The sequence below is a fragment of the Echiichthys vipera genome (assembly GCF_963691815.1).
Source record: "Echiichthys vipera genome assembly, chromosome: 16".
NCBI classification, from domain to species: domain Eukaryota; kingdom Metazoa; phylum Chordata; class Actinopteri; order Perciformes; family Trachinidae; genus Echiichthys; species Echiichthys vipera.
The window spans coordinates 21,552,054-21,572,677 of record NC_139841.1 but is presented as its reverse complement, the minus strand read 5'-3'; the positions used below and the strand labels follow the sequence as shown (position 1 = coordinate 21,572,677).

General features: G+C 40.7%; 1 protein-coding gene across 1 annotated transcript; it reads left to right on the top strand.

Moving 5' to 3' along the window:
• The first annotated feature begins 13,849 nt into the window (after positions 1-13,849).
• LOC310959098 (Golgi phosphoprotein 3-like) lies at positions 13,850-19,446 on the top strand. Its single transcript, XM_083930332.1, has 5 exons — positions 13,850-14,279; positions 14,612-14,743; positions 15,742-15,856; positions 16,354-16,514; positions 16,937-19,446. The coding sequence occupies exons 1-5, from the start codon at positions 14,058-14,060 to the stop codon at positions 17,198-17,200; spliced, it is 894 nt and encodes a 297-aa protein (XP_083786458.1). The 5' UTR covers positions 13,850-14,057; the 3' UTR covers positions 17,201-19,446.
• The last annotated feature ends 1,178 nt before the right edge of the window (positions 19,447-20,624 follow it).

The following is a 20,624-nucleotide window of genomic DNA, read 5'->3' as shown; positions in this document are numbered from 1 at the left end:
CTGTGTTTACGACTTGACCCCAAGTGGCAAAAAAATCTATTAATGCAGCTTTAAAATATAGAATAGTCAAAATTTAAGCTGCAGGAAGTGAGATAACCGAAACAACCCAGTCGACAGAATAAAATGTTGGTATTGTACCTTTCTGCAAACCACAAATACGTTGAATCTCAACGTTTCTAAACCGTTGCGACCTAATGTCATTCATTATTTGTCACATACGGACGCTTTGTCAGGACCACCTACCACAGGGTAGTGATGCTCCATGGTCGCAGTTGTGAAATCCAATAAAAACTTGGTTTTGGAAAAGAATGTGGTTTGGGTTAAAATGAGTGTTACGTAACTTAAGTTTTACTTTCACACGGGATACAAACGGGACATGAACCATGGTCCCCTGGATGAATGTTGGTGTGTTTGACCTTCCCCCTAAGCAGATCTTGGGGCTTGTTATACTGACTTCTGGAGCACTCACTCTGAATGTGTCTTATTGACAAGGATGGTTTTACACCAGAGTCAGTAGAGAGTCCAGTATGTCTCATTAAAACAGCGCTTAATATGTTTCACAACGTATAAATGGTTTGCAGAAACGTACAATGCCAACACTTTTTCTGGGGACAGGGGTGTTCAAAAACGGTGCACCGCATATTACCCTTATTTCAACCTTTAATTACCTTTAATACAACATTTTCAATATAATGTGTATAAATATATATACACACACACACAGGTATATTTTTTTTTGTACACCCGTCCTGTGTGGTAAATACTCGTGTCTGTTTTACTCCACAGGGCCAGTTTGAACACAGGTTTTCTGTTGTGAATTTGTCCTCCCCAAGCTCAAGCTGAGATAACCCTGATTAGACGTTGTTTTCACAGACTTAACAAAGCTCCTCCAGAGCCGCAGAACATATACAACTGATTTCACAGGCTTTACGTAGTAAATCAACTCACATTCATGTGGAAAATCGATGGAATTCCTTCTAAAAAATAACCTTGTTACACCGTCAAGATCCAAATGAATGTCATTTGATGAAACTTATACATCTTCTTCTTATTTGTTTTGGTTTTTTTTTTACAAATCAGACCTGATTCTCCTCGACAGTGTAGTAATTGTGAATAAAGAGGAAGTTTATTTCCTATTGACATCCAAAGACAACAGCTGTATTCATAAAAGGACAAAGAGCAGCTCATTGCTATATAAGGACATGTTGGCTCTGTACTGTTGTAGAGTATGCCTAAGTTTGACTTTTGCTTCTGTTTTTTAATCACCAACAGCGCAGGCATTGAATGTGTGACATAAAACTACTTTGTCACGGTTGTGCTGCATGACTGTGAAGCCTTGTTGGCAGTACGGGTGGTTGTTTGCGAGCGTGACTTAGCAATACCACTGGGGATGAACTTCAGGGGGAAAAAAGAACTGTCAGCTCAGTGTGAAAGAAAGCAGATCCATCCTCACTGATTCCTCTTTGATGAGAACAGCATCTGACTATGTTTTAAACTCGGACATTAACCAGACCAAGGAGAGCTAATGGGAATAACTAGAGTTTAAGCCCCCATATAGTCCGAACTCTTATTCATGATCCTTTCTTTTATTTATTCTTTTATACTAATGAAAGTTTGGACAGACGTCAATAAACGGGAAATAATAATAAATCTCTTTTTTATACCCTTCTTCTTCTTCTTCTTCTTCTTCTCCTTCTCCTTCTTCTTCTTCTTCTTCTTCTTCTTCTTCGCCAAAAATGCAACTTTAACCCCTTTCTTTTTTCCTTCTAATTCAGACTCTGATGCCTGCATGGGAGCATGTGAGTAGAAATTAGCACACTATCTTCAAAGGCACCCTCCGATCCCCCCTGGGCAGGCGAAAACAACAATCTGACACATGCTGACAGCAATTAGAGACCTCTTCAATCTCCTCCTTTTTCTGAGGATCTAGCTCCCCTTGCTGTGTTGCTGACAGGACCTGGAGCTTCACTTCACTCTGCAGAGGGTCTGCACAGGGTCCCGACCCTTTGACTCTGTCAACACTGAGTCCGTGTCAGTTACAGCATGGCCACTGGCTCTCCCACAGACACCCTGGGCACCTCTGCCCTCCATAACAACAGTGGTGAAGTCGTCTTCTCCGCTGAGTGGAGTCATGCATAACATTGAAATTCTCTAGCTTTTTTTTTACATTCATCCTTGCCTAAAAAACTAATGACATTCACATTAGCCTCAGTGCTAATTAGCAAATGCTAACACCCTTATTGAAGATGGTGACTTAACCTTCTTAACATCAGCATGTTATCATTTTCATCGTGAGCTTGTTAGCATGCTGACGTTAACATTTAGCTCAAAGCAAGAGTCGCTGTTTCTCAATCTGCGTTCTTGTCTGTACTTGTGTTCTCGTGGACTTGTGAAACGTCATCAGTCGCAGCCCAAGTACTGTTCCAATTCAATAGTCCGCATCTCGCCAAGTACGCTCCAAATGCCCGGATGGGACTTGCTCCGCCTATTTTATCGAGGATGCATCGGAGGTGACAGTCAGTTATTGAGTTCAGACAGCCAGGTATCCCAAAATGCATTTCAACCTAACATCAGTGAAAATGGGGCAAGAGACAGCACACAACTTTGAGTTATAATTTTGGAAATACTACTGTATTTGTGTCAGGAAAAGCAGATTTAAGATTTTTTTAAGGCGAGAATCTAGTTGTTTAAACTTTGAATCATCTGTGGTCAATGTATCAAGACAGAGTCTATTTTAAAAATTGCTTCGACGTTTTCGGAGATGTGAGGTCCTGGGGTAACCCTGACCACCAAGACGAGCTGAGATGGTGACGCCATCAAGTTCGCTGCTGCTCCAATTACAGAACGTCCGGACTGTGTTCTCCCATCCTCCGGAGTCTGGACTCCTAGTCAAACTTGCCAAGTTTGAACTACTAAGTCCACAAGTCCAAACTTGGCGTACTTGGTATTGAGAAACTGCTTGTGCCTACGTAGAGCCTCACAGAGCTGCGAGCTTGTCTGTAGACTCTTGTTTCTTCCTGTGCCCTCTAACAACAGTAAGAAGCATTGTTGTGGAAATAGAGTCAAAAGTTGGAAGCCATTATGTTTCTGGGGTTTTGCTATGTATGAGTGTGACTGCCTAACAATGACAGGAATGTGACTTCTGTCAAAGTCTGTCCCCAGACCCTGGTGTCAGTACACAGGAAGTTTGGTGGGGCTTCACTCAGTGGAATATTGTTTAAAGAATGAGAGGTCTGCAGTCACGCCGATTCTCACTTCAAAGTTACAGCCTGTAACCTCTGATACTGTCAGAATCTGCTGTTTAAATGCTATAACGATTTTTCTCTTTTGTCCCTGTAGACAGGCATGTATCGATAGGCATGTAGACATGTGCACACACACAGTTGTTTCCAGCATGTGGCATCACATTCCTGGCATGTCACACAGGCATTGTGATTGGAGGATATCATATTCTGTACTCTGTGTATCATATTTCAGTAATTACTTGGTGTGTCATCTGAAATGACAGCATGGTAGACATCGGAGGAGACGTAGGTGAGAGTTGTTGATTGCTAAACTTAAGTTCACAATTTAGCGCAAGACAGAGGCAAGACAGAGTTCTGCATGGTGCAACTTTTTTGAATTTTGAATAAACTGACCATTGACACCCCCACCCCCCGGCAATGACCTTTCAGGAAGTAGACAGTGGGTTTACAGTAGTCTGCCGTGGTCTACCCACCACCTTTCCGAACTCGCCACGATTTATAAAATAGAGACAAAGCTCAATCTATGTTTCAGAAACCACACAAAGAACTCAGTATCGTAGTGAAATATCACATGTCAGTTACAGTGTTTTACAAATATAGAGAGGGTGTTTGCACAAACGCCATGGAAGAAGCAAAACTTTTCATGGAGGACATTTTGACTTGTCACATAGGTGTAGTTATTAGTAACACCGATACATGAGTTATCTACTGACAACATGTATTGTGATTAGGTTTTGAAAAACTTCCAGGAATTTTCAAAGATAGAAACTTTCCATGGGAATTAACGGAAATTTATGGGAATAAATGGAAATAAACCTGGAATTTACTAAATTGAAGGTTTGCCCCTTAACAGGGATTTTTAAATGTAGTTGGGGAAAATATATTTTAGCATAATCTTGACTAGAACAACCAGATTTCATGCAAGAACACTTGAGAATATCTATGCTATTCCTCAATCACATGCACATAGCACATTGCTGACTGCACTGGGTTTTAGGCCACATTTTTGAGCGTGTAGTCTTAGAAATTTCTGAATATTTGCAAAATTCCCCATCTTAACTTCCGATGGAAAATGTCTGTACGGTTTCCTGAAATCCGCCTCTTGCAACCCTGATTGTGATAAATATTGCATGGCGAGGTTGTAGGCAATACCCAACCCTAGAAGGGACAATAAGGACTGGAAGAAAAATTACAGCGGACAATAAATGGTGAAATGTACATATGGTCATGTAGGTATTTTTTTTAAACAGACAAGTTTCAGTTCACCCTTCAGACCCAGCAGCTTCCTGACCAAACAAATAAGATTTACCTGATTACACAGCTCCTGAGCAACCATCCAAGGGGAGACACTGGCTCCAAAATCATCTCTTACGTCTTTAAATTGGCTCATTTACTTCTAATCATTTAGTGAACCAACTCCCTTATTATGTGTTTTGTAGGTGGAAAAATTATACAAGAAGGCTAAACGAAAAATGCAGTTTTACTCACAATATCATATGGTTTACATGTGGTACTTTATGTTACCCAACAGTAAGTTAATGGTATTTTCCCTCATATGGTTTCAGTGTAATATTATAGCGACTGTTTAAATTGTATGAGGTATGCTCCTGACTTCCATTACTTCGCCAGCTCAGATGTGTTTACCAGTTGGCTGTCACAGGTGGTAAAGCTGAACACTGTCAGTGAAATATTCATCACACACACACTCCAGGAATACTACACCATATGCAGCAGTAAAGAACAGTGAACAAGAGATTTTTTTACTGTCTGAGTAAAACATCCTGCAGGGTATCGGCCAAAAGTGACAGTTCACAGTGATTAAACTGGAGGCCACAGGGCTTTAACTCTGCTGCCAGTTTACTTTTTGTCCATGCATACTAATGTCATAACTGTGAGGAAGTTTAATGCTGACAGGTTGTAGTTTTGGTCACTTTGACAGGTCTCCTGTGGTGAATATGAATTCAGGGGCCGAGAAAGGCACAAGTGCTGCAGTTCAGGCCCTCGGGGGGTCGAACCTCCTCAGGTAGATGCAGTGGTACTCAGTGTGTGTGTGTGTGTGTGTGTGTGTGTGTGTGTGTGTGTGTGTGTGTGTGTGTATGTGTGTGTGTGTGTGTGTGTGTGTGTGTTTGAGTTTGACCCTTCCGTGGTCTATCTCCCCTTGAGTAACCAGATGATGATTAAGATCATAAGGTCTCCATGCCTCCTCATCATGTTCATGTTGACTTTTTCAACCGCAAATCCCGTTTTCAGTTGGCCTCTGACCACAGGACAAGAAGTCATCTGGTCAGGATTAATAGCTTGTACTGGCTAAATCTGCGGTGAACCATGGCATTTTCAACACATTTAAGTTGTTTTCATCTGTGCAAGACGTTTTCAGATATTTTATTTCATTAAAAGTAGCAATACAATGGTGTAAAGAAAAAGTTCTCTGACAAACAAGTATTAACAGGAAAGTGAACTTCAAGTATCAAAAGTAAAAGTATTTGTAATGCAAACAAACAGGCCCGTTGAATGCTATATTGTTATATATAATAGTATTAAATTATTATTTCTGATGCATTAATGTGGAAGAAGCGTTTTATTCTGGTAGTTGGTCAAACTAGATCTAATAGAACTAATAGTATGTCATGTTTCATAAAATGATAATATACATGTTAAATCTTAATCTGAAAAGCAACTTTGCTTTATTTTGATTTGTTTATTTGAGCGTCCTGCACTAAATGATGTCCAAGACACTGGATAGTAACAACATACAGGAAGGCCACATGAACAGTCGTAACATACAGTTGCACAAATTCAAATAGAAAACTAATAACTATAGCTGTCATCATATTTCCCTCCTAAATGTAGAGAAGTAGAAGTGTAAAGAAACCAAAAATGGACACACTCGAATGAAGTACGAGTACCTCAAAATACAGTTCTTTGTGAATGTATTTAGTTACGTTCCACTTTAAACTGAGCAGGGGTGTCTTGACTGTTCTATCACTTCTGCTGAGCAAATAAACCAAATGTTCACTGTGAGGTCAGCAGTGCTGCCGGTTCATCAGCTGTACCCGGCTTCGTCATGCTAATCACAAGTCTCCTCACTTAACAATGTTTCTCTTCCGTCAAGTCAGTGGATTCGTCATACTAACAGTGGAAGGTTCTACTAAATGTTCACGTTAATGGATGGCTGCGTGTTGCCCTCCTCTGTGTGTATATGTGCAAACATAAATGAGGTCACACGTGTGTCTATACTGTGTGTGTGTGTGTGTAGAGTTTCTTACAGCTGGGTCTCAGATTCTCTGGAGGGGTCCCATTGTTAAAGGCTTCCTGCAGAAACCTACCAGGGAGAATAGAGGAAAGGGAGGGTCACGTAGGAGGGTCACACAAATCTGGAGGCTGAATAGAAAAAGAACATTTTCATTTATGGTTGCAAAAATAATGATGACTATTAGTTTGTACAATACAAAAAAAGGGGGTCTGACACAATCTAATCTAAAGTTTAATAGTGAGTCTCTTTTAGCTCTGTTTTTGGTCTCTACCCACTCCTGAGGGAAATATCTGTCTCATTGGCTGCTAAATTCTCCACTATGTTCACCAGCTAGTCACTTTACTTACTTTACTACCTTGTCTGTCTGCTGCAGGTAGTGTAATGAGGTTTTCGTCAAAATGACGCTGAGCGGTGAGAGTGAACCAAAACAGCTTCACAATGCTCTGAAAAAGGCTTCATAAAGATGTAGCCTCGTGAGACCATCCTGATCTTGTGAACTCTATTGTATTTCACTCGCAGATCAGTCTGGTAACATGCGGCGGAGAAAATTTGGAGAAGTTTGTCAAGTGACCAAATCAATCAGCATTGGTTTTGAGGCAGATTTAAGTGTGACGAAAGAAGAAGGGACTGTTCAGTGTAAACAACATGGCTACACTTTTGTCCCCTGGATCCTTCTGTTGGAGTATGGACCGGGCAACTGAAAGTGTGCTTTTTATCCATAAATTTGCGTTACACAAACAGAAAGTATCTTTTAAAGACATCTTGTTTACTTTCTGAGCTTTTCCCTGACGCTGATAGTGCGTCATACACTTTGTTGATTTGATTGGATGATTTATGTATGTTGGTGATAGACAGATGGTTTATCCAATCAGTATTTTCGCCCCTTCCCAAAAGATCTCCAAACGACTTTCCAGGTGGATATGCTGAGCAAATGTGACTCAATCCATCTGGTGGAGTCAGATTAATAAAGATGAGGGGAGCTACAGATTCAGGTGTTTATTCGCTGTTGGTTCAAAATTACGAGCAACCCCATTCACATTATCACACATCTCACATTGTAAAAATAGAAATTATAGCCACTTTAAAAACATTGTACCCTATTAACCTGCAATTTGAATCAAGCTAACTCTAAACACAACACTTAAAATGACTCGTTCAAGTGTTTTCTTTATCTGGCTGATCCTGAGACAACAACTTAATTCAGCCCAACACGTGATAGTAGACGTCCTTGGTCCTTTGACTGATCTGTGTCCTAGATATCATGCATTCAATGCATGTATTCAGACCTCTGCTGTGAAGTCAAATGACTCTGTGGTCAATTGCATTATAAGCTGTAGATGTATTGCCTCATTGTTATGTTTATTATTCATGTCACTGTGAATAGGGCGAAGGCAAAGGACTTCCAGTAATTGTGCCGAGTTGGAGCAGATGTTGAAGCAGACATTTGCTGCTTTCACTTTCTTTCACCTCATTATTCTTTGTCTTTCACTTTCTTTCTTGTTTAGTATTCTTACACCTGACCTTGAAGCCAGCATGTCCTTGGACGTGCTGCTATCCTAATCATGTCCGTGAATTGCACTAAGCTTCTGTTTCATCCCAGTTCAAAACTAGAGATCTGCAGATGTGACCTTTTTATTCTGAAATTATTTTCATACATTTTGGCCTCTTTTCCTATCTTGTTTCTTATTATTGTAACAAGCTGCGAGAAAACTGATAGGATCTTCCTTTCCTTTGCTCTACATACGATCCCAAAATTGTGATTCTGCTTTTTCTCAGCCTTCCTGTATTCACTGGGGCTTTTGAATATCCCAAGCTATTAAATATAATTGTATTTTCTCAGCCATTACTCTCCAGTGAGATGCCGTGTAGCGTCCAATTGAGAGATTCTGTAATTCACTTACAGCAGTGCAATGGTAAGTGACTCCCCTCGTTCTCTCTGTGGGGTGTTGTCTTAAAAGAGTGTGTATATGTGTGTAAGTGTGTTCTTGTGCATTTATATAGTGGGGCACTAGGGGTCAACCCCTTTGCCCACTCCAGAGACAGGAAATGACTCCAATATGGGCCTGAGTGTGGCCTCCTTTAAGACTCTGGGGAGTGATTCAGGCCTCAGTGATCAGTGAGAAAAATGTACAAAGTGAAAAATACAGATGTTTTGTTCGGAGCATTTGAAACCGTAGATCTCTGGCAGGCTTCACGGGGACCCAAAGGTTTATTAATAGTGTCAGTGGGGTAGCAGATGATCAGCTGATATGTCAAGAAAGATTTATGTCCAGTTGGATATTTGAATTTTGCGGTGTGTGTGGGTTTTTTTTCACAGATATTGTATCTTTTGCTTATTTTTTTGCTTTTATAAACATTTTATCTGAATGTACCCACTTGTATTTAGTGTTTTAGTCTGGTATTGCAATATTAAACCCTTCTATACAGTTTTACATGTACATGGACATTAGCATGACAAGACTTGTTCGATTTATTCCAGGCCTAACGCCGAAATGCTTGAGCGTCTTGGACTGTGTGCAAATATTCTACCTAGATGGTCAGAGTGTCAGACGACTGTCTTGGCTGTGATGGTAGTAGAGATGGCTGTTTACACAGAGCATATTTCCAACCATCTGGAGAATAATCTCCATGGAATTTTTAAGGACACTCTTACATGCTGTTTAACTTCAGAGAAAAAGACAGTGTTTGTTATTAGCCTGTTTATGATGTGTGATGACTTTCAGCAGAGTTCACCAAGGATGAATAAAGTAGAGAGTATTTAATCAGTGATGTAGCTGTGAGTTAATTTAGGCCACTCATAGTGCGCCACATTCAGGAAGGATAAGAAATCTCTCTTTGCTCATCAGTGGTCAAATATAAATGGTAAATGGACTTGTGCTTATATAGCGCCTTTCCAGTCTTCTGACTACTCAAGGCACTTTCACACTACTTGTCACATTCACCCATTCACACAGACATTCACACTGATGGCAGTAGACATCTACATACCATCTAATCTAATCGAACCGCGCACATCACATTTACACACCCATGCACAGCACGGGGAGCAATTTGGGGTTCAGTGTCTTGCCCAAGGACACTTCGACAAATATAAGTAGCCTTGTTTAAAAAGACACTGAATTTAAGGTACTTGGGTCTTTTCTTTTCATGCCACTTTCTAGTTTTACTCCAACAAACAACAAAAACAGTAAAATGTTAAGTATATTGATTTACATTGATGTTTCAATATTCAAATCACAGGGGCCATTTGTCTGCATTGCATACTTTTACTTTTGTAACTTTCAGTAGGCTACATTTCACTTACCTTTAAACATACACCTTGAGGACTTTTAATTAAGTGTTTGTACATATATTTCTAGTAAAATAACTGAATGCTTCTGCTAGGGGCAGCATGGTGAACGCATTAAAACAGCTATTTTACCCACTAATACTGCTCATGATAACACCAAACCTCTGCAGTAGCATGATAAGAGTCCCTACACATTAGCCGAAGCACCAACAATGTAGTTAGAGAACCCAGAGTTTATTAAAAGATTGTTTTGAAAGACTTATCTACTGGCCACGGTACCAGCTCCTCTCGTTGTAAAGTCCATTCAAGTCGATAACCAAGTGCTATTCAAAAGAAAGGAGCCCATTGATGCTTTGGTTAATGTGTAAGGGCTCTTATCATGCTACTGAAGATGTTTGGTGTTATCTTGAGCAGTATAAGAGGTTAAAAAAGCCGTACAAAGCCTTCACCGTGGCGTGCTGCCCTGAGCTAATCAGTTTTAGCTGCATTCGGCTGTTAGTGACTATACCGGATTTTTCCGTTAACAGTTATTACATGAAAAGAATTGTTTTGCTTATTTGATGAGTGTATTTGCCGAAAAGACCCTAGAATAATTTTACACCAGTACTTCACTTTAACGTCTCCTCTCAGCTGAGGCTTTTAGTTGTCAGCAAACAAGTTGAAACTCTGCGGCAACCATTTATACAAAGTAACAGAACAAATCTAACAGGACATCTTTTTATTTAGACCTCTAATAAATGGAAAGTTACCGGAAATGTAATAAAAACAATAAGAAAGAAGTGTTAACAATGTATTATTCAGTGATTGGTTGTGGTCGTCTGTTTATTAATCCCAGAGTTACATGAGGTGCCGTGGCAGAACAGAAAATCTGAAAAATGTCTCTGAACACTGAAAATGAGCTAGGTGCTATGGTGGTATACACTTTCTATTATCAATTAAGCATCAATTTATTCAAGCAACGAAACACTAAGTGGACCTACAGGGATTTTCTACCATCATAATATAATACAACATAATTATTTCCCATAAAATTCTTAATTATTCATTCATCTTCAACCGCTTGTCCCTGTCGGGGTTGCAGGGGGGGATTCTTAATTATTCCACATTTATTTATGTTTGAATGCTTAATCTTTAACCTCACTGAATCACTGCTTGTTTCAATGATCTAATTTCCCCTCAGGCATCCATTTATTTCTGACTGATTAAGTCATCTTTATCTGTATCTGTTGTTGTTGCTACATGTGATCATCTACTTACAAACCACTTCTCCTTCAGAACGCATTCATAACTTGATCTAATACTAACTGAACTCACTTCATGAGTCACGCAGAGGTGTGTCACAGATGTCTGTTTTACGTATTACTGTTCAGAAACGCTGGTGATTATAATCATACGGTATGTAATTACTCCCAGGTTTAAACCCCAGTGCATATTATAATGCTTTTGTCTGTAAATGTTTCACAGCTGGGGGGAATTAAGCCCCCGGCACCTGACACAACTGACCATAAAAGGACAGCTACGCCTCCCAGGGCGAGCGTGGGACTCCTCCTCACTGTCAGATTGATTGCAGACTCAGTGCTCACAGCAGCAACGCTCAAAAAACACCTTCGACACACATTGTTGTGTTACAACAATTTCAGGGAAGAAGTAAATCTGAATCACTCTTAAGATAGGACACAGGACATATAAGTTATGAGTTATTCTATAAAAACGTATGAAGATTTTAATTTTGCTGTGTCTTTGCAATTGTAGGGTTTCTGTAGGAAATAAGCACCTGCAATATAATTCAGGTTGAAGCCGTGTAAGATAATACTGCACTCATCACTGCTCATCCTGACATGTACAGAACTACACTGTGTTAGGCACTGTATTAAAAAAATACCAGTAACTAATCCGTTTTGGAGCTAAACCTCGAGTACAAAATACAATAATCCTATGTTATTATACTGACTAGTAACGTGCCACCAAGCACATGTTTTAGCTGAGACATCTGCTTCTGCCTTTTTTTAACATGTTTGACATCATGGCAGGAAAAAAAGATACAACAAATAACATTAATATTGGCTGAACTACATTTAGGTGTCTCTAGTTCCAGAGCTGAGCTTTGGTGCATGCTGGCTCATTATCTCTGTGCTTTTCCTGCTAAAACAAGTGAAGGTTTGGCATATATTTATTTTGGTTCAGCTGCAGGATCGGCAAACTCCATTTCACCCAGTGCCAGCCTACAGTAGCTGCACCAAACAACAGACAACCCTGGCAACCCACAATTCTAGCCGCTATTGGCTGTTACAACGTAAACAGAACGTGACAGAAAGTGATTGTCCAACCCGTATTAATAATCAGGGACGGCCGGTGACACAGTGGTTAGAGCAGTCGCCTCATGCAAAGAGGCTGAAGGTCCTCGAGGCATGACAAGTCCTGCCCGATACCACAAAGTAACTTGGACAACAAGGAGGACTGGAGTTGAGGAGATCGATGGTCAGTGAGGTTAAGTGGAGGACGTTTGGGAGTTTATTTGCTACGTCATCATTAAGATTGGACTTCTGCCAATGATACAGGGGTCCTATAATATTTGGCAAGCCATAAAAAATCTCGAAGCTAGAGATTCTTATATTTAATACCAACGAAATTTAGGAAAAAATACTGGTGTGAAAATATATAATGTGATTTATTCTCAGTGGTTGGGATTTGTCTTCTCTAATCCCCTCTCAACAAAAAACTGATTGCATGAAGAGGATGTTCTGAAGAGCATTTAGCAGCATCAATTTCCTGGGACAGAGTAGTTAAGAGGAGAGGAGGACTGCCAGCAGACCAGTCGTCTATTTCCTACACGCAGCCTGCCACCTTGTGCTCACAGTCAATATTGCATTGTGGCTTGTTCGAAGAATAGAAACCGTCTATGCTATATTTTTCTGAATATAATGCTGATATATAAATGGTAAATATTATATATATTCTATACTACTATTTATAAAAAATGTGTTACACCAAGGGGGCTGCTGTCGTTGTTTTATCAGCTAAAACATCAGTATACATGTGTATTAGATGAAATTTCTAAAATAAAACACACTGAAGTGGTGGTGTGTGTGTGTGTGTGTGTGTGTGTGTGTGTGTGTGTGTGTGTGTGTGTGTGTGGTGGGGGGATGATTTGATTCTTACCAGTCAAAATAATAATAACTACCTTATTCAAGAATGACATTTTTCACCCATTTACACCAAGCTTGCTTGAGGAGGGAGCGTACTGTAAATTGTAAATGGTCGTATAAACACGTTGTACGCCATCAGCAACATTGTAGGTACATTCAAATAAATTTCTCCACTCAAACCTTTATGCATCCAGGCTTTTATATTTAAGGATGTCATAGGTTAATTGATGACTCTACAAAATTGCCCTAAGGTGTGAATGGTTGTCTGTCTCTGTTCGTCTCTATGTGCCCTGCGATAGACTGGCGTCCTGTCCAGGGTGGACCCCGCCTCTGCCATTGAACTCCTTTATCTTAATTTATCAAGTGAATGTTTGGCCTACATTGACTTTGGTTCAGCTGCAGGATCGGCAAACTCCATTTCACCCAGTGCCAGCCTAGAGTAGCTGCACCAAACAACAGGCAACCTTGGCAACCCACAATTCTAGCTGCTATTGGCTGTTACAATGTAAACAGAACATGACAGAAAGTCAAACCTGTAATATTAATCTGGGGCGTTGGAACAGTGGCTAGAGCTGTCGCCCCATGCAAAGAGGCTGAAGGTCCTCGAGGCAGCAGCCATGGGTTCGACTCCAACCTGTGGCCCTATGCTGCATGCCCCCCCCCCCATTTCCTGTCTGTCCTATATAATAAAAGCATGAAAAGCTGCAAAAAAATATATATTAATATTTTTTATGGAAAAGCAATACTTTCATTCTGTATCCCTTTTTTAAATATAGCTTTTAATAAAGATTCTAGATAGTTTTCTTTTTCTTCTTCTTTTCTTTTCATCCAGTAGTCATTTCAGAAATTCCGAAAGCACCTGAAGGCAACAGGCGAGGTGCGTTCACTGTTCATGTTCAGGCCACAGTCGACGTCACTGCCACCATGTTGAATGAGGAAGTGGGCAGAGCCGAAACAGGAATCCCGAGCTGAGCTTTAACGTCAACGGCTTTGTTTATTCGATCGGTTCGACCGTTTCAACCGTCCCTCACCTTTATATAACATCCAGGTTACATGCTGCGTGGCTTCCCTCCTGGTCGAGGTAGGCGCTTTTCTTCGGATTTGATCGTTTTGCAGCACCAGCCATGGCCTCGACTGTCACGCAGAGAACCTCGGGCCTCGTCCAGCGGAGGACCGAGGCCATTCGCAGCGCCGCCGCCGCCGACAGGGACAGGGAGTCCGGCGGAGAGGAGGACGAGGCGGCGCGCCGCGGGGAGGAGGAGGAGGACGACGACAAGGGGGACTCGAAGGAAACCAGGCTCACGCTGATGGAGGAAGTGTTGCTGCTGGGCCTCAAGGACCGAGAGGTGTGCAAGTGTCCTGCTTTAAATGCTGTTTGATAATAAGCCTTTTGCGTATGGTTGGTAATTATGGTGTTGCTCGTAAGCAGACGGTGGCGTTAACTGTTAAACGAGCTGCGGAATGGAAGCAATTAACGTTAAGCTAATTAACCAATTCGCTTTCCACGTAAGCTCGTAGTTGGTGTTACCTGTACAGTTTTCTTGACAACTTGCCAGCAGCAATTTCTGTTTGCAACCTGGAAGTACTCAGACGCCAACGAACCAACACGTCAGCTAAAGTTGTGAAGCGCTGCACCTTGGCTGATTTCCTCCTCCTCCTCCTCCTCCTCTCTCTCCAGGGCTACACGTCTTTCTGGAACGACTGTATTTCTTCCGGTCTCCGCGGGTGCATGTTGGTGGAGCTGGCCCTCAGGGGGAGGCTACAGCTGGAGGCTTGCGGGGTGAGGAGGAAAAGCCTGCTCTCCAGGAAGGTGAGGACTTATGATGACGTGAAGCAACCTATTTAAAAAAAACAACAACAACAACCTGTTATATGCTGCAAGACCCTTGGTACCTGTCAGTTGAATGCACTTTTATTTACAGTGCCAAATTATAACAAAGGTTATTTCAAGACACTTTACACATAGAGTAGGTCTTGACCACACTCTATTTCTATCACACGCATTTATGATTTACAGAGACCAAACAATTCCTCCATGCGCAGCAGCAAGTCGCACTATCTATCTATAATAATAATAATACAAATAAATAAATTAATTAATATATATGCCGTATTTACCCAGCAACCTTGTGCACACAGTGGCAGCAAAAACCTTCCTTTTAACAGACCCAGCTCTATGGAGGACAGCCATCTTTCTCGACCAGTTGGGGGGAGAGACACACAGACTAGTGATAGGCTGATACACCGGTCCTATCGGCCGATATTTGCGTTTTTTAGGTGCTGCGTTCGCCGATGATTTTTTCCCGGCATTATTTACAGACAGGCGTCCACAGGCAGCTCTGTGTTGCTGGAGAAGCCTTTTTTAAGTTCAGTAAATGTTCCTTTTTTTTAAAAAAAATTGAGACTCGTAACATTTGTTGTCATCATTGTGTAATTTTTAGGATGTAAATTAAGGGAGAAAATGTAGAATCGGCTCCAAATATCAGCTCAAGAAATACGGCAGTCCGTATCGGTCATCGGCTAAAGGCTGGTGGGGGAAAAAATCGGTATCGGCATCGACCCTAACACAGACCCAAGGATGCAAGCGACCACATTAACTTTAATGATTTCTGTGAGAAGAAGGATTCATTTCTTCTGTAGGGATTAGTAATAGTCTTCTAACCAAGAATTGAATCCCTTCGCTAAACTTTTGCTGTGTGGAAACGCACTATATAAGATAATGTTTTAATGGTTCCTGCTCACACAGGATGTGAGTGTAGTAAGACACAGTCATCCTAGTTCAAATATGGTATCCTGTTGTTTGCTAAGGTGATCTGCAAGTCAGATGCCCCGACAGGAGATGTGCTACTGGATGAGGCCTTGAAGCACGTTAAAGAAACCCAGCCTCCAGAGACTGTCCAGAGCTGGATAGAGCTGCTGAGTGGTGAGATCAAAATCTCTAAAATATGGTTGCCATTTTTGAGTCACCTTTATATCTTGTGTCATTAAGATACTATGCAGTTGTGTCAGCTTAACAGTGAACAAGTGAGATAAAAGAATAAAAGCTTTATTAACAATAACAAAACATTTTTTTTCTTTTAGTTCTTTTTACAAACAACTTCGTTTGCTTTGACGTCAGCACTGCCTCTAAAACAGACGCCTGTGAGCACTAATGCGTGTTCAGCGTAAAACGCACACGTCTGGTTCCTGTTCTGACTGCAACAGCAATATTTAAATATCACTAACAATTTTTTTTTTTTAGTTTATCTGGGGTTGCACTTTTTTACGTTATGCTGTCCCTATTTTCTATCTTGACAACAGCTGCCAGGAATAAAGGGGTAGATGACATGAGCCACTTCAGACATTTTGAAGTGTTAAAAATGACATTGACCCTGAATCCGTGTGTTTTAATGTTGAAACGGATCTCATGTTGTCCTCTAGGAGAGACCTGGAACCCCCTGAAGCTGCACTACCAGCTGAGAAATGTTCGAGAGCGTCTGGCAAAAAACCTGGTGGAGAAAGGTGTCCTCACCACAGAGAAACAGAACTTTTTGCTTTTTGACATGACCACACATCCGCTCACCAACAGCACCATTAAACAGGTACGGTGTAATTAAGTCGATTTAGCTTTACAAGTAATGGAATTAAAATGGCTCATATTTATATTGTTGGAGATACTTGACTGAGATGTAAAAACTTTATGAAACATGCAGTATTTTTTATGCTCAGTCTGAATGCATTCAGTTTATACTCGAGTGAGCATGTATCCGGCTTAAGTCCGACTGAATTAAGGTGCATGTTTTGTCTGCAACAGCATAAATACCTGCTTAGGGTAGCATAAAGACGAGTAGAATTGATTAATGCATTATTTCACATTATTCAAACAACCCAGGTCTGTGTCATGGCATTGTGGGCATTGTGTTCAGATGAACTGTCTCCGTGGTGGAAGTCCCCACGGGAACGGAGCATCGCAGAAAGTTTAATGCATGTGATAAAGCACATATTTTAATGTTATTGCCTACAGCGCCTCGTCAAGAAGGTCCAGGAATCCGTTTTGGAGAAGTGGGTCAACGATCCCAACCGCATGGACAAGCGAGTTTTGTCCCTGATCCTTCTGGCCCACTCATCCGACGTTCTCGAGAATGCCTTCGCCCCGCTCCAAGACGAGCAGTACGACCTGGGCATGAAGAGAGTCCACACTCTGCTGGAGCTGGAGCCGGAGAAAGAAAGCACAAAGCCCAACGTCAACGAACTCATGTGGGCTGTGGTGGCCGCATTTACTAAATGAAAACACCTGATATGTTGGAGTGGAAGATCTGGCTACGGTCTGTGTTATTTAATTGGTTGAAGGACTTCACTTTAATGAGACAATCTATTTTGGTTGGGGAGCCTGTTGGTACATCTATTACGGATGAGATTTTGGTGGCAGTCCATATTAACCCAGTGGAATCTGATTGGTGGTGGGCTTCACCAACTAACATTTGGTTGGTTGGAACGGTCTCTAAATGAAAAATGACTGACTGCTTTCACACAGTGAGGTATATTATCTGCTGCTGCGAAGGCTGGATACACGTATAAACGGCAACACTACGAACAGATGGGTTTCTGTTAATGTTAGCTGACATCAAAGAACAAAGCAGGTAGCAGCAATAGTCATGGTGAATATGAAGATTTTGACTGGGCCAAGTTTCCCTTCATCACTATCGAAATATCATCTCTACACCGCGACAAGAATCCGGCCAGAGTCAAATCCTGGTCCCCATTCTCTCCCACATGCTTATGCAAGGATAAATGATAGCAAATCACAGTGCTATTGATGCTCTTTGCACTCGCGCAGGAAACCTGCTTCTACATATTCATTCCCACTTGTGTTGGGAGTACATGCTTTAGGGTTACTGTTAGAATAGACTACCTGAATGTTTTACTGAGTCACTCTGTCTTCTCATTCAATTCCCTTTCCTCCTTTCTTCCTCACTGCGTTTGAGGAGGAAATGGAGGACGCAAACGAACACTTGATCGCCTGCTTCATTAGGAGTGAGCCGGGTAATTTGGCCCTCATAGACTCTGACCGAAATGAAGAATGAAACCTTGAGTCTAACAAAGCTCTTTCTCTTATTAGTTGCAATGGGTCCATTCTTCGTTTAAAGAATGAGCCCAGTCTTCCATTTCTGTTTGTTGCTAATCGATGCTTGGGGTAGCCTGCCATTTATCAACTATTTTGCACAGCCAATAGCCCTGTAGGTAGGATCGTAGAGATTTTCTTGGGTTGAGTGAACACATTTGAGAAGATGAGATTGAAAATTATGAACCTTAGCAACCATGGTTAAAGACTAAAAGATCTGACTGATTTTGTCTACAGCTATTGATCTTTATGAATACTTTAAAACCATTCCTCTGGACATGTAGAATACATTTCCGCTCATATTTTTAAGTGCGAGTAGGGATGTAAAAAACAAACGGCAGTCAGATCTGTTTCGGATTTGGATCGCTGTGAAAAGCCTGCACTATATGATCATTAGCGGCTACTTATACAAACAGGGGTTGAAAATGTAAGCCAAACTGGTTTAACTTCAGAAAATGTCAAAGGGTCGATACACCCAAATTATTATTTTTTTTGAAGGCATATTTGCTCTCTTGACACTATAAGTATTTAGCCATGGAGGTAGTTTTGTTTTTATTTAGGTCTTGAAATATGTCTCAGAGATATTTGCCTCTATCTTAATAAGTTGGGGGTGAATGGAGTTTCCTTTTAAGTTGCAACATCTCTTTTTGGAGGTTCCCCCTAATCCACCATCTTTATTGTAAACTGTTTTTCTTAGTTCACTGAAGACATGTGGAATCTGTCAACAGCATGTTCTGAGGATTCACTACTAAATACCAACAGAATAGAGTGAGACAGTGTATTTTATAATTTGGGTGAACCGACCCTTTTTAAAGTTTCACCTCTTGCAATATATTGTATCTCTCAGTTTTTATGTCATGTCATAATTAGTTGTTATTTCTATCTGATAGGCCCGGGTGGGCATGTTATGTTGTTTCATACATACAGGTGATGGGAGGGTTACATGGGCCCCAGATGAATCGGTGTCAAAGACTGAAAATGTTCGACAACAGGAAATATATCGGAACAAAAAGGGTCGCCGTTCATGCTTCAGTGCAGATCTCGGAAGGCTTCTGTTTCAATATAAAATGACTGTACGCATCATGCTGGTCTATTGAGTGCGATCTGTGTATGACGTTACATCACGTGTTGTTTCATGGCATACTTCTAGTTCTGTCTATTTTCTTCTTCTGACAAAATACCAATAGGTATAAAGAACTGTTGAGATCCGTTTACAGCAAAAAGACCATGCATGCTATCGGTGGAGGGCTGGGGTACTTGTGGATGTAGCTACAGAGAAAAGGCTTGTATGTAATTATTAGTCATTTTATGTGTACGATCTAATGGAATTCAATGAAAGGGATCTTCTCTCCTATCCTCTATAATTCTGTATGCATTTGTATTACCACACAAAATAAAGTAAGGATCCTTTAAGTGCCTGAATTTAGCAGTTTTGCCGTTGTTGTTTTTATTCCATATACGTACTGTGTGTGTGTATACACACACTTTATGGATTTAATTGATCTGTGTTTGATTTAGTTTTCTCCCATTCGATCTGTTAAATGGCCCCATAAATAATCATACATACATCTCATACAAATAACATCAGTCTAATGTAAATTTATCAAAAATAACAGTATTGATAAGTGTGTATTAACTTATTAAGCAAAAATGCCAAACTTGCTGTCTTGTTTACTTGTTTAGTTTTTTTTAAATAAATGTAAGGCTTTGCTACTTTTTATATCACTGTAAACTGAATACCTTTGGGCTTTGGACTGTTAGTCAAACATAAGTCATTTAAGGATGTTACTTTAAGATCTGAATAATTATGCTGAGTATTTGTGACAATGATTATTTGGAGAGGGCGACATGGTGGTGTGGTGGTTAGCGCTGTCGCCTCACAGCAAGAGGGTTCCTGGGCAGGGGCCCTTCTGTGTGGAGTTTGCATGTTGTCCCTGTGTCTGTGTTGGTTTTCTCCGGGTTCTCCGGTTTCCTCCCACAGTCCAAAGACATACACATGTTATGTTAATTGATGACTCTAAATTGCCCCGTAGGTGTGAATGTGAGTGTGAATAGTTGTCTGTCTCTATGTACCCTGTGATAGACTGGCGTCCTGTCCAGTTTGTACCCCACCTCACGGCCAATGTCAGCTGGTACGGACAAGCGGTTGAAGCTGGATGGATGGATTATTTGGAGAAATAATCAACAGATTAAAGGAACAGCTGTTTGCCCATTTCTAGTCGGCTGCCGTCTACAGCTAAACGTTAAAGTATCAATCTTGTCATCTAAGTCCGTAAGAAAGTGAATGAGCATATTTTATTAAAAGTCAAACTATTCCTTTAAGTGGCACAAAACAAATCCCAGTGCTGGAAGAAGTATTCAGATCTTTTTCTTAAGTAAAAATGCAAATACCAAATTAAAAATACTGTATTCAGAAACTTAGATAAGTATCGTCAGCTAAATATACTTAAAGTACCAAAAGTAAAAAGTACTCATTGTGCAATACCATGTACCCTGTCAGTGTTTTGTTATTATATCTGATGTTTATGGATTAATATTACTGCTGCATTAATGTGTACGTTGCATTTTACTGCTGTAGATGTTTCACTAA

Bases quoted from the DNA above. Each gene is read 5' to 3' on its own strand.
- LOC310959098 (XM_083930332.1), top strand. From the start codon at position 14,058: ATGGCCTCGACTGTCACGCAGAGAACCTCGGGCCTCGTCCAGCGGAGG. The intron at 14,744-15,741 runs GTGAGGACTTAT...TTGTTTGCTAAG, and splicing joins AAAGCCTGCTCTCCAGGAAG to GTGATCTGCAAGTCAGATGC. The intron at 15,857-16,353 runs GTGAGATCAAAA...GTTGTCCTCTAG, and splicing joins CTGGATAGAGCTGCTGAGTG to GAGAGACCTGGAACCCCCTG.